Source organism: Pipistrellus kuhlii, unplaced genomic scaffold, assembly GCF_014108245.1.
Source record: "Pipistrellus kuhlii isolate mPipKuh1 unplaced genomic scaffold, mPipKuh1.p scaffold_m20_p_1, whole genome shotgun sequence".
Taxonomy (NCBI): domain Eukaryota; kingdom Metazoa; phylum Chordata; class Mammalia; order Chiroptera; family Vespertilionidae; genus Pipistrellus; species Pipistrellus kuhlii.
Window position 1 is genome coordinate 70,089,717 of NW_023425404.1, and position 15,190 is coordinate 70,104,906.

General features: G+C 36.4%; 1 protein-coding gene across 17 annotated transcripts in view; it reads right to left on the reverse strand.

Annotated features, from left to right (window-relative positions):
• HEATR5A (HEAT repeat containing 5A) overlaps positions 1-15,190 on the reverse strand; it is a 108,341-nt gene that overhangs the window by 35,920 nt on the left and 57,231 nt on the right. For all 17 annotated transcript variants that reach the window (XM_045585209.1, XM_036451140.1, XM_036451097.1 and 14 more), the window contains 5 exons: positions 9,822-9,927; positions 9,049-9,239; positions 8,024-8,180; positions 1,774-1,963; positions 518-687 (listed from right to left, as the gene is read on the reverse strand). In XM_045585209.1, coding sequence (XP_045441165.1) covers positions 518-687; positions 1,774-1,963; positions 8,024-8,180; positions 9,049-9,239; positions 9,822-9,927 — 814 coding nt within the window. The remainder of the gene's footprint in view (positions 1-517; positions 688-1,773; positions 1,964-8,023; positions 8,181-9,048; positions 9,240-9,821; positions 9,928-15,190) is intronic.

Sequence of the window (15,190 nt, forward strand, 5' to 3'; positions counted from 1 at the left end):
TTTTCATTCCAAAAGTAACAATTTTTGAGGCAAGTCCAGACAGAAATTGATGATGCAAAGGTAAATCTTAAAACCACTGATGATTATGAAGCACCTCCTACATTCATTAGACACATTAGGAGAACCAAGATATTGGCATAATATACTGCTAGGTTATTAAGGAAAAACGTTATGTGTCCATCTGGGATGGAAAGAACTTTGTATGTAGTAATTTGGAATAGAGAAAGAGAGGGGAAAAAGGTTAGCACAAAATTTTCCATGTCCTATAGTATTTATATAGTACCTGGGATATTTAAGCCATACAACATATGCTTATTGATTAATAAACGAATATTCAAAACATTAAGTTCAACATTAATGGGGGAAAAAATCAATATGAGAGATTTAAGATGTGATTATATAAAAATTGGCCCCTCAGTTCCCCAAAAGGACCAGAACTGAGAGAAAATAGCTATTTACAATAAAATGAATCTGTTTCCAATAAAAGAAACTAAAAAACTCATAATTTTATACTCACACAGAGGCAGCTGACCAGGCTAGACAAGTTGACATGTCGTGGAGCAAACATATGAAGCTGCTGAAGGCAAGAGATGGCCTGCGCCTGCACAAGGCAGTCTGGGTTATCTTGCATCACTGCACAACCCAACAGACAGGACGTCCTCAGGGTAGAAACTGAAGTACTGCTACCTAAAATGAAAGCAGAAGGTTTTCAACAATTAGCCAAGGAAACCATGTCTCTTTTTCCAATTTTAAATTTAAGAACTTGTGAAGTAAATTTCTTCTACAAAAGCAGGAATAATCCAGCTGAAAGATTTTTAGTTATTCTTAGTCTGAAAGGTTTTTGACAACATAAATCATTAGGTAAAGAAAAACTTAAGACTGTAGATTATATCAATTTGTTATGAAACGCAGAAATAGAAATTGCTGCCGAAACCGGTTTGGCTCAATGGATAGAGTGTCGGCTTGGGGACTGAAAGGTCCCAGGTTCAGTTCTGGTCATGAGTATGTACCTTGGTTGTGGGCATATCCCCAGTAGGGGGTGTGCAAGAGGCAGCTGATCGATGATTCTCATCGATGTTTCTAACTCTCTCTCTCCCTTCCTCTCTGTACAAAATCAATAAAATATATTTTAAAAAATTGCTAATAAACTTAGCCCTACTTGTATTAGTTGAGAGTTGCTTTCATATAGTATATTAACATCATATATTGTGCATTTGAACAGATTGGGATAGCTGAGTTTTCAGATGCAGTCATTTATTTCTTAAGAGAGATTGAGTTCTTTAAACTATTCTACTTCATGTCTGTTATTTTAATTGTTAAAAGAAGCATTTTTAGGAAATATCAAATCTTTCTAAATATGTACCCTTGTCTTTTCAAGGGAAGAGAATCAGACTGAATGGTATTTATTTAGCAAGATATAATCCTGAGCACCTACCACATGCCAGTAACAAAGGCTTTCAACTTTTCTTCACTTGATAGAGGAGAAAACCAAAACCCAGAGATGTAAGAATTTCAACAATGTCACCCAATTAAGTAGTGGTAGAGTTTAAAGTAAGTATATTAGTTTCTATGTTATTTTTCTATCATGCCATCATCCAGGATTCAAGGTCTTCCCAAGAGAACTCCCAAAATTCTGCCAATATAACTGAATAGAACATTCTGTTGAACTTTACCTCACTTCAATGACAAGCATTTGAGTCAGTCACAGAAATTGAACTCATTTTTATATGTGTATTTTCCAGGTAAAACACCCCAAAAAACAGCTATGCATACCTTGTAGCTCTGGACCTAATGTAGTAATAAGGGCATTCAAACAACGACCGAGACTTTGGTGGACTTCAGCATGAGTAGGAGGCACATTTAACAACAACATTATAATAAGAGAAAGGGTAGGTTCCACATGCATATAATAGAGTGGGCCCGCAGAATCAATGATCAATGACAGAGAGTGTAGTGCCCAGGTCTGTGAAGACAGAAAAAAAAAAAAAAATTAAAATGCTACAGCAGCATTAAGAAACATAAAAAAACAATGAATTATTATTTTGTTGAAGCAAGTGATAAATGGCAAAATAAAGTATTCGTATGCTACTTCTAATTTGGAAAGAGAAATGAAGAACTTTATTTAAAATGAAGAACTTTAAAAGTTTAAGAAAATCTTTCTTTAACTATCTAGTAAAAAACTGAAGACAATCATCTAATTTAGAATGGTATATTTAGACATATCTCAGCACTAAGAATTCCAAGATAATTTTGATTCTTTAGCTAACAGCTTTAGCTAAATCTATTTTGTTGAAAATTGTTTATTGATTGATCTATATAGAGAATGAAAATTCAAGTTTTTAAAAGATTCAACAAAATCTACAACTACATGCCATAATATGAACAAATTTCTCAAAAACAATGTTGAAAAAGCCAGACGTGAAAAAGTACATACCATATGACTCCACTGATATAAAATACATAAAAGTAGGCAAAACTAGTATGTGTTGTTGCAAATTAGGACAATGGTTATCCTTGGTAGGACAGGCAGTAACTATTGGGTCGGCAGCTAAGTAATTGCGGATTTTTTAAAGAAAATCAAAGACAATTTTTTCATGGAACTAAATAACTTTATTCTGTAATGTATTGCCCATTTTGATCAATGACCTTTTGCCATCTTTCAGGCAGCATCATAATCCCACGTTCAAAAAACTTCTGGTTTTTATTAGCAAAAAACTGAATCAGGTACGATTTGACATCATCATCATTATTGAAATTTTTACCATTCAAGGAGTTTTGTAAAGATTGAAACAAAAAGTAATCAGATGGTGCAAGGTCAGGACTATATGGTGGATGTGGCAAAACATCCCAACCAAGCTCCATTAATTTTTGCCGAGTGACCAAAGATGTGTGTGGCCTTGCATTGTCATGATGGAATACAACACCTTTTCGATTTGTCAATTCGGGCCGCTTTTCTTCAACTGCATTGTTTAATTTCATTAGTTGTTCAATGTAGACATCAGAATTGATCGTTCGGTTGGGTGGTAAGAGTTCAAAGTAGACAATTCCTTTGTAATCCCACCAAACTGATAACAAAACCTTCTTTTGATGAATATCAGCTTTTGATGTTGTTTGAGTTGGTTCACCTGGCCTGCTCCACGATCTTTTCCGCTTGATATTGTTGTAAACAACCCATTTTTCATCGCCAGTTATCAGTCGTTTTAAAAATGGATCATTTTCATTACGTTTCTTTAGCAAATCGCAGCTGCTAATGCGTTGTGCGTTAACTGTGATTCTTTCAGTTCGTGAGGAACCCATGTATCGAGATTTTGAACATAGCCAAGTTGTTTTAAGTGATTTTCAATGCATGTATGTGATACATGAAGCTTCTCTGCAATCTCACGTGTTGTACTGTGACAGTCCGAATTGATTATTGCTTTGATTAGGGCGTCATCAACTTCAACTGGACGACCAGAGCGTTTTTCATCTTTGAGTGAAAAATCACCAGAACGAAATTTGGCAAACCAATTTTGACACTGCCGTTCTTTTAAGGCTTCGTCACCATAAACAGCACATAACTTTTTATGAGCTTGCGATGCGTTTTTCCCTTTGCGGAAATAAAAAAGCAAAATATGACGAAAATGTTCCTTTTGATTTTCCATTTTTCAACGAACGCCAAACGAAAACTACAAAACAGATCAAAAAACTTTTTTTACTGATTAACAGCTGAATAGCCAACTATCAAATAACAAAATGTGTTTTACATTTGTACTACGTCTGCAAACCTAAAAATTCAACTGAAGCCATATATGTGTGGAACCCGCAATTACTTAGTTGCCGACCCAATAGAAAAGAATACGAGGACAGTATTTGGGGTACCAATATTCTGTTTATTAATCTAGGTGTTGGACACATTGTATTCAGTTTGAGATTTGATTCACAGAGATGAACACTATGACAGGTGCACTTTTATAAATATATTTATAAAATAAATATATTTATATCAATAAATACATAAAAATAAATATATACTTATATATTAAACAAATAAAATGCCCTCAAGACAAATCTGGTCTTTCACCTGTTTTTATAAATGAAGTTTTTCTGAAACACAATTATGGCCCTTGCCAGTTTGGCTCAGTGGATAGAGTGTTGGCCTGTGGACTGAAGGATCCTGTTTGATTCCAGTCAAGGGCACATGCCTGGGTTGCAGGCTCAATCCCTAGTGGGGGGCATGCAGGAGGCAGTTGATCAATGATTTTCTCTCATCGTTGGTATTTCTATCTCTCTCTCCCTCTCCCTTCCTTTCTGAAATCAATAAAAAAATATTAAAAAAACGAAACACAATTATGCTCATTCATTTATATATTACTTATGGCTGCTTTCCTGCTACAATAGCAGAATTGAGCAGTGACAGAGACTATGTGACTAAATAGTTTAGTATCTGACCCTTTATAGAATAAACATGCCAACTCTGGTTTAAATGAAACAAGTCTGGCCATGTACTGATAACCACTGAAGTCAGATAATGAGTATAATAGATTCTTTATAGGATACTCTCAACTTTTATGTATGTTTTAATTTTCCAAAATAAGTATATAAAAATGTCTTCCATTAGGAAACCAACTTAGAAAGTTTTACTGCTTTAATCAATGGATGCATAAAAAAGTGTATAGTACTTTAAATGCAATTAAAAAGGAAATTCTGTTAAGTGAGAGAGAGCAGCAATCAAGAAGAATCAGATTTGATGATACTGGAAAGAAACCCTTTATCAACAAAAAGTGTTCAATATAAAAGTATGTACATTCAGAACAGGCTTCTTAAATAAGAGGAATATAATAAATAGAAGCAAAAAGTACTATACTAAAAGAAGGGTGAAAGAAAGGAACACCTCAACTTAATCAAGTACTAGATGATGTGGCAAGACTATTAATATAGTAATTCCAAGAATGAAAGCTTATTGTGGCCGAAGAATATGAAGTTTGACAAGAAGGTAGTTAGATTGGATCTTAAAATACTAAAATGTTTGGATTGTCAGATAGGAATAAGGAGAAGAGCAGCAGGAAAAACAGAAGTGCAGATATGAGAATGATATGTGTGGGATAAAAGCAGGTAGATCATCTATAGGAGAATACCAATACTTGGGTAGTAAGAGAGAAGATTCCTGGGTCAGCTAATGAAACTTGAGTGAGAAATTGATCTAAGAAGCAATAAACAGTTTTGTAGCTTTTCAGTAGGGAAGTGGCAAGATGAAAACTTTCAGGAAAACAAATTTGGCTTCACATCTAGGGAGAGTTGAAAAGAACCTAAAAGTAAAATGACCAGGTAGGAGGCTACTATCTATATATATAAAAGCCTAAGTGACGGGCCGACCAGTACTATGACACACACTGACTACCAGGGGGCAGATGCTCAATGCAGGAGTGGAAACCACCGGCACAGAACAGATGGATGAATCTCAGCGGGATGGGGGTAGGGAGTAGGGCGGGAAGAGATCAACCAAAGATTTTATATGCATACTAGAAGCCTGGTGTATGGATTCGTGCACCAGTGGGGTCCCTTGGCCTGGTCTGTGCCCTCTTGAAATCTGGACCCCTCAGGGAATGTCAGAGAACCATGTGGCCTGATCACTACAGGCCAAGCTGAGGGACCCCACCAGTGCACGAATCCTCTAATCCTATATAATAAAGAGGTAAAATGCAAATTAACCCTCAGCCCTCACAATATGGCTGCCTAAGACCTGGCCAGCACGAAAGTTAGTGAGGGATGACCAAACGACTGAACAGCAGGCTGTGAGGCATGACCAGGCCAGTGAGGGGCGAGGCAGTTGGGGGTGACCAGGTCAGCAGGGGGGACAGCTGGGGGTTATTAGGCTGGCAGGGGGGCAGTGAGGGGCAACTAGGCCAGTGGAGGGGGCAGTTGGGGCAACCAGGCTGGTACAGGGGGTAGTAAGAGGTGAACAAGCCAGGGGGGGGGGGGCAGTTAGGGGTAACCAGGCAGGCAGGTGAGCAATTAGGAGCCAGCAGTCCAGGATTGTGAAAGGGATGTCCAACTGCCAGTTTAGGTCCGATCCCTGAGATCGGGCCTAAACTGGCAGTTGGACATCCCCCAAAGGATCCCTGATTGGAGAGGGCGCAGGTGGGCTGAGGGGACATCCCCCTCCCTCCCCCATGCACGAAGTTTGTGCATTGGGCCTCTAGTAGTAAATAAAGTCATACAGGAGTCTTGGCTGGATTGCTCAGTTGGTTGAAGCGTCATCCAGATGTGCTAAGGTTACAGATTTGATTCCTGGTCAGGGCGCATACAGGAGGCAACCAATAATGCATCAATAGATGGAACAACAAGTCAATGTTTCTCTTTCTCTCCCCCCCACCTCCTCAAATCAATTAAAAAAAAAAAGACAGGAAACCAAGATGAGGAAAGCAAAAGAGCAGGAAGAGTAACAATCATTCAAGATTTGATTAAATTATCAGGAAAATGATAATTTCAACAGAATTGGGTAAGCTAAGTACAACAATATGGCAAAGTGGTTAAGAACATAAATTTGGAGTCCATGACTTGCGTGTTTTTTTTTGTGTGTGTGTGTTTTTAAAAAAATATATATATTTTATAGATTTTCCAGAGAGAGGAAGGGAGAGGGATAGAGAGCTAGAAACATCGATGAGAGAGAAACATCGACAAGCTGCCTCCTGCACACCCCCTACCTGGGATGTGCCCACAACCAATATATATGCCCTTGACTGGAATTGAACCTGGGACCCCCAATCTGTAGCCGACGCTCTATCCACTGAGCCAAACCAGCTTTGGCTTAAAAAAAAAAAAAAAAAAAAAAAAAATATATATATATATATATATATATATATATATATATATATATATATATATATATATTATTGATCTTTTTATAGGAGAGAGATAGAAAGTTAGAAACATTGATGAGAGAGAAACATTGATCAATTGCCTCCTGCACACCCCCTACTGGGGATGTGCCCACAACCAAGGCACATGCTCTTGCCTGGAACAGAACCTGGGACCCCTCAATCCACAGGCTGAGCTCTATCCAACTGAGCTAAACCAGTCAGGGCATGACTTGTGTTCTTAACCTGGGTTACTTAATTTCTGTAAGCCTCAATTTTCTTTCTGTATAATAAGAATATATACCCTAGGTTACTATGAAGATAAAATATATTAATATGTTTAGAAGAATATAATTCAATGTCTGCTACCTATTAAGCTCTTCAAAATAATTGATCTTATCATTAAGGTGACAGATTCGTTCACAGAAAAAGATATTGAACTTGACTTTAGACACTGAGTGTGAAAAAGAGATTTAAATTTTAAAAATCCATCATGGTTAAAATGGCTTTAATATTTACTACAAGCGGGCTCTAGCCTGTCTGGTTCAGTGGATAGAGCATCAGTCTGCAGACTGAAGGGTCCTGGGTTTGATTCTGGTCAAGAGCAATACCCAGGTTGTGGGCTCAATCCCCAGTATGGGGCGTGCATAAACATCATTAATGTTTCTATCTCTCTCTCTCCTTCTCCCTTCCCCTCCCCTCTGAAATCAATGAAAATATATTTAAAAAAATATTTACTATGAGAGGGGAATTTTTTACAAACTAGAGGCCTGGTGCACAAAATTCTTGCACTCGGGTGGGGGGGGGAGGTCGTCTCTTAGGTGCACTTAATTCATGCACTCGGAAGTGAGGGGGTGGTCCCCTCAGGCCGGCCTGTGCCCTCCCACAGTATGGGAGCCATCAGTCGTACATCCTTAGGGCTCCCGCCACCACGGCTGCACTCACCAGTCATGAGCCCGGCTTCTGGCTGAGCGGCACTCCCCCTGTGGGAGCACACTGACCACCAGGGGGCAGCTCCTGCATTGAGCATCTGTCTCCTGGTGATCAGTGTGCATCATAACAACTGGTCTTTCTGCCGTTTGGCTGATTTGCATATTAGACTTCTATTATATAGGATTACTAATGATCAATAAAAACCTAATTTGCAAATCATGAATTTCAAGGAGGATATCACATGGAGTTCTTACCTGCACATCAGGAGATGTACTGTCTTGAGACAAAGTATATAGGATTCCTATACAAGAATTCAAATGTTGAGAACTTATTCCTCCTAAATACCTATGGAGGGATCCCAAAGCCAATGAATGCCCTGTTCTGGTAACCACGTCCCTTGCTGATTTCAGTCTGTAATTATGGAAATAAAAAATATATGATAACCACTGAAGCAAAAATATATGATAATCACTGCATGATACTGTCATTTACACAAAACTTTTTGTATTAATAGATCCGAAATTCAGAAATGTATTTACTGTTAAATGATAAAAAAAATTTCTGAAATAACCAGATAGGTATCTTGCAAAGAAAAAAATTTTAAATAAAAATATCTTCATGTTATTATAGATTATTTAAGTAAAAGCAATTTCAATGTCTTTCAGAGATATACACACACTAAATTTATATGGAGAACATTGTTACTTTATTAAATTACATTTCAAAAACATTGCTGAGATATGTTAATTCTACAGAGAGAGTTCAACTCAAGAACTTTTATTTTAAAATTAAATATAATAGGATAAATTAATATATGAGAAATTTTCTATGTATTGTACACTAATTTAAATGCTTTACATTTAGTCCTTTAATCCTCCCAACCTTGAAATCCATACTATTATCAATTCCTTTTTACATACGAGGAAACCCAAATAGGATAGCCAAAGTATCTCTTACAAAGTAGCCAACTATTAAATGGAAGAGTTGGGATTTGAACCAAATTAGTAATCTGACTCCAGACTCTTAACCAAATCAGACACATATTCAGCAGTCTAGAAGGTCAAAGTGCTGCTGCACTTCTACCACCACTACTAATGGAACTTTATGTATTTACATATATTACCAATCTAACCATAAACTTTTATTTGTATTTTTTTTAAAAACACTTTCTTATTTATTATCTCATTTACCTTAACATTCTTTAAATAGGCAGGGTAGTATTAACAACCTTCTATACCCAGTTTTGAGCCTAGGAATATTAAATAAGAAATTCACTTACTTGTCAAAGCTAACTTGAGCTAACGAAGCAGTAAAAGGGCCCTCGTCAACCACTTGGGCTAACCTAGCCCATGCCTCTGCAGCTGCACATCTCAAGAGGGGGTTGGGACTTTCTAAGGCTCCTGTCACTAATGCGAGGGCAGGTCTTCTCATTTCTTCTGGACCCAAACTTCCCTTGGAGCCAGCCACATACTGAAATATGCAAAGAACAACCCAAACTTACAATTGCAGCGAATTTTATCTAATTTGGAACATATGTTCTGGTTAACCAAATGTGTTCATACTTGGATTACTACTTTAAAAAAATCAGAACATAAAAACTCCACTGAACATAATTTGATTTTTGTGACAAAGTACTTTAGAATTTTAATCCTTCAGACAAACAATGTGGTGATCAATTATCACTGTAGTATATACATATGTTCAGAAGAATATTAAAAGGGATTTTATGATAAGTTATAAACGTTAACAATGAGCCAGATTTGGAACATATGCCATAGTCTGCCAATGCCTGGTCTAGGCCATTAGGCTCAGTAGAGTAAGGCATGGCTCCAGTACAAGGTTATCTGACTAACAAGTTTTATGTGGAGAAAAAGTAAAAGGGAAGTTATAAATCACAAAACATTTTCATCAGGAGGTTAAGAAAAACTGGGGGGTGAGGGGCAGGAAATAATGTAGCCCTTTAACAATACCTTTCTCCAACCTCCTTAGTTGCTCATACCTTAAAAAAAAAAAAATAAAGCAAACATGAATTTAAAAAAAATATAAAATTACCTTTAAGAAACTGGAAACTGAAGAAACGACATGTAACTGAACTACTTGTTGACGAGCTCCTTTTGTGTGCTTTATACTGTCCAAAAGCTGTTCCAATGTAAGAAGCCTAAAGGCAGAAACAAAATATTTAAAAGCAAATAGAAAAGACAGCATTGTTAACCAAGATAAAGTAAGTCAATGGGCAGTACTAAATATTTATTGCTAATCTGTTTTGTTGCATTATTTTGTTGGTACTACTAAAATGAACACACTAAAGCATTTTTGGAAAAGAAAAAATATTATAACCAATGCAAAAGTATTTTAATTAGGTGTCATTCTGACAGTGGGGGAGAAGCATTATTTTGTGGAAAACAACAATAACAAATGGTTGTATCACTTAATGAAGATTTACCTGGGCAAATCCAGCTATTTCAGCAATTATTTTCTAAACAAAGGATAGCTCAGAAACTACTTGCATCGATTTTTGTTTTTAATAACAGAACTTAATTGGATTCAAACACATTGCTTCATTTTAAAGGTGGCACCAACTTATGTCATCTATATTTAACGCCTCTCAACTATACTTTAAAAATGTACTTGGGATCATATTATATACAACACAACATTAACTCATGCTTTTCCCATTTTCTCCTGACTATATCCAGGACTGACAGTCCCCAAGTTTCCCCCCATCTTTTAATCCCAAATCATAATAGATTTCAAAAACAAAACAAAAAATAACATCAACAACAACAAAAAATTCTGAATTTTCAGGAAGATGGAGATGACATTTTTCCTTTATAATTTTTTTTCCAATTACAGTTGACATTCAATATTACATTCATTTCAGAGGTTTACAGCGTAGTGGTTAAACATTATATAACGTATGAAATGGTAAGTGTCGTACCCATCTGACACCTACATAGTTATTGCTTACATTGACTATATTCTCTATGCTATATTGTATTTGACATCCCCATGACTATTCTGTAACTGCCAATTTGTATTTTTTTAATTCCCCTTTCACCTTTTCCAACCATTCCACCCATCCCCAATTCCCCTCCCATCTAGCAATGGTCAAAATGTTCTCTGTATCTATGAATCTGTTTCTGTTCTGCTTGTTTTTTAGATTCCAAATCATATGGAATGCTATATGATCAACACAGGGGTACATATACCTTTTCAAATTAGTGTTTTGGATTTCTTAAGATAAAAAACCAAAAGTGGAATTGTGGGGTCATAAAGCAGTTCTACTTTTAATTTTCTGAGGAACTAAGAATGAGCATTCAGTAACACTGAATTGGTCTTTCTAAGTGGTATAAATTAAAACATGTAATTATTGTAATGAAATTAGATGCTATTGTAAAACAAAGTTTTGAGTATAGTTGAAACAAAAATACATAGTTAACTGAGTAAATAGCAGACACAATATTTGAAAATACTGATTTACTTTATTCTTTCAGGGAGGGTGTATAATGGTGAAAAATTTTAATATTGAAAACTATAACTATGCTTTTCCTCTCTCTACATCCTCAACTCGCAATCTACAGCATTTTAAAAGCTCTTATTGCAGTGGTTCTTAACCTTGGCAGCTCGTCCGAATTACCTAAGGTGTTAAAAGTTTCAATGCTTCTCTTCTCAGACCATAATGGCATAAAACTGGAAATTAACTACAATAAAAATAATCCAAAAAAATCAAACACGTGGAGACTAAACAGCATGCTATTAAACAAGGACTGGGTTACCAGAGAAATCAAGGAAGAAATTAAAAACATCCTGAAAACAAATGACAATGAAAACACAACAATCCAAAATCTATGGGACACAGCAAAAGCAGTTTTGAGAGGGAAGTTCATATCCTTACAAGCCTATTGCAAAAAACTAGAAAAAAGGGTAACAGATGATCTAACTCTACAACTCAAAGAGTTAGAAAAAGAGCAACAAGAAAAGCCCAGTGTAAGTACAATAGAAGGAAGGAAATAACAAAAATCAGAGCACAGATAAACGACATAGAGACCAAAGAAACAATACATAAGATCAACAAAATCAAGAGCTGGTTCTTTGAAAGGATAAACAAGATAGATGGACCTCTAGCCAGACTAACCAAGAAACAAAGAGAGAGGACCCAAATAAACAAAATCAGAAATGAAAGAGGTGAAATAACAACAGACCCCGCCGAAATACAACGGATTGTTACAAAATACTATGAACAACTCTACTCCAACAAACTGAACAACCTGGAGGAAATGGACATATTCCTAGAAAAATATAATCTTCCAAAACTCAATCAGGAAGAATCTAAAAATCTCAATAAACCAGTGACTTGGGAAGAAATTGAAACAGTCATCAAAAAGCTTCCAGCAAACAAAAGCCCAGGGCCAGATGGCTTCACAGGAGAGTTTTACCAAACATTCAAGGAAGAACTAAACACTATCCTCCTCAGACTATTCCAAAAAATCAAAGAGGGAGGAACACTTCCAAATTCCTTCTATGAAGCCAGCATCACCCTAATACCAAAACCAGATAAAGACAACTCAATGAAAGAGAATTACAGGCCAATATCCCTCATGAACATAGATGCCAAAATCCTCAACAAAATTCTAGCAAATCGACTCCAGAAGAACATCACAAAGATCATACACCACGACCAAGTAGGATTTATTCCAGGAATGCAAGGATGGTACAATATCCGCAAATCAATAAACGTGATACATCACATAAACAAATTGAAAGATAAAAATCATATAGTCATATCAATTGATGCAGAAAAAGCATTCGATAAAATCCAACACCCTTTTCCGATAAAAACTCTTAACAAGGTGGGAGTACAAGGATCATACCTCAACATAATAAAAGCTATATATGATAAACCCACAGCCAACATTATACTCAATGGGCAAAAACTAAAACCATTCCCTCTAAGAACAGGAACAAGACAGGGATGCCCACTCTTGCCACTCCTGTTTGACATAGTACTGGAAGTACTAGCCATTGCAATTAGACAAGAGGAGGAAATAAAAGGCATCCAAATTGGAAAAGAAGAAGTAAAGTTATCCTTATGTGCAGATGACATGATATTGTACATAAAAAACCCAAAAGACTCCATTAAAAAACTAATTGACTTAATAAATGAATTTGGCAATGTAGCAGGATACAAAATTAATGCCAAGAAATCCATGGCTTTTCTATACACCAACAGAGAAACTGCAGAAACAGAGACTAAAAAAGCAATTCCATTTAACATTGCACCAAAAAAATTAAGATACCTAGGAATAAATTTAACTAAGGAAGTAAAGGACCTATATGCGGAAAACTACACGACACTGAAAAAAGAGATAGAGGAAGATGGAAGGAGATGGAAGAACATACCATGTTCATGGATTGGTAGGATCAACATCATCAAAATGTCCATACTTCCTAAAGCAATCTATAGGTTCAATGCACTCCCCATTAAAATACCAAAGACATATTTCACTGACCTAGAAAGAACTCTCCAAAAGTTCATTTGGAACAATAAAAGACCCCGAATAGCCACAGCAATCCTGAGAAAGAAGAGTAAAGTAGGAGGGATCTCAATACCAGACTTCAAACTATATTACAAAGCCACTGTTCTCAAAACAGCCTGGTACTGGCACAAGAACAGACATATAGATCAATGGAATCGAATCGAGAACCCAGATATCAACCCAAATCACTATGCTCAATTAATATTTGACAAAGGAGGCACGAATATACAATGGAGTCAAGACAGTTTCTTCAATAAATGGTGTTGGGAAAATTGGACAGACACATGCAAAAGAATGAAACTAGATCACCAACTTACACCATTCACGAAAATAAACTCAAAATGGATACAGGACTTAAACATCAGACGGGAAACCATAAAAATACTAGAAGCATCCACAGGCAGCAAAATCTCAGACGTATGCCAAAAGAACTTCTTCACTGATACTACCCCTAGGGCAATGGAAGCTAAAGAGAAAATAAACAAATGGGACTACATCAAAATAAAAAGCTTTTTTACAGCAAAAGAAACCATCAACAAAACAACAAGAAAGCCCACGGTGTGGGAGAACATATTTGGAAATGATTCCACTGATAAAGGTTTAATCTCCAACATCTACAAACAGCTTATACAACTAAATAAAAGGAAGATAAATAATCCAATTAAAAAATGGGCAATGGACCTAAATAGAACATTTTCAAAAGAAGACAGAAGGAAGGCCAAAAGGCACATGAAAACATGCTCAAAGTCACTAATTGTCCGAGAGATGCAAATCAAAACAACAATGCGGTACCATCTCACACCTGTCAGAATGGCCAACATCAACAAATCAACAAACGACAAGTGTTGGCGAGGTTGCGGAGAAAAAGGAACCCTCGTGCACTGCTGGTGGGAATGCAGACTGGTGCAACCACTGTGGAGAACAGTGTGGAGTTTCCTCAAAAAACTGAAAATGGAACTCCCATTTGACCCAGTAATCCCACTTCTAGGAATATATCCCAAGAAACTAGAAACACCAATCAGAAAGGATATATGCACCCCTATGTTCATAGCAGCACAATCTACAATATAATAGCCAGAATTTGGAAACAGCCTAAGTGTCCGTCAGCAGATGATTGGATCCAAAAACTATGGTACATCTACACAATGGAATACTATGCTGCCATAAAAAAGAAGGAATTCTCATCATTTGCAGCAACCTGGATGGAATTGGAGAACATCATGCTGAGTGAAATAAGCCAATCAATGAAAGAGAAACACCACATGACCTCACTCATTTGTGGATAATAAAGAGCATTATAAACTGAAGAAAAAAAAAAGTTTCAATGCTTCAATGGACACAAAACTCTGGGGAGGGAGGGTTTATATAGGAGGGAGGGATAATGTTAAAATATGTACACAGATAATAATTTAATAAAAAAAATCAATAAAATATATTAAAAAAAAGTTTCAATGCTTAACATAGAATGTACACCATACTATTACATCAGAATCTACTGATTTAAAGAAAGTTGTCCAAATGATTGCAATGTGCAATTGGAAGTCGAACAATAATCAAGTTAATGAATTAATTCATTCTTTGCAATTAGGTGGAAAAAAAAATACATGAAAAGTAACCACAACATTTGTACAAAGTCAGTATTTCTTTTCTGTATAAAATGTTGACATTCTACAATTTTTTTTGTTAATCCTCACTCGAAAATACTTTTCCATTGTTTTACAGAAAGTGGAAGGAGGGAGGGAGAAGGGGAGGGAAAGAGACAGAGAGAGAGAAACACTACTATGAGAAACACATCAATATGTTGCCTCCCATATGTGCACAGATCAACCTACAACCTAGTTATGTGCCCTGATAGGGAATCGAACCTTCAACCTCTTTGGTGCA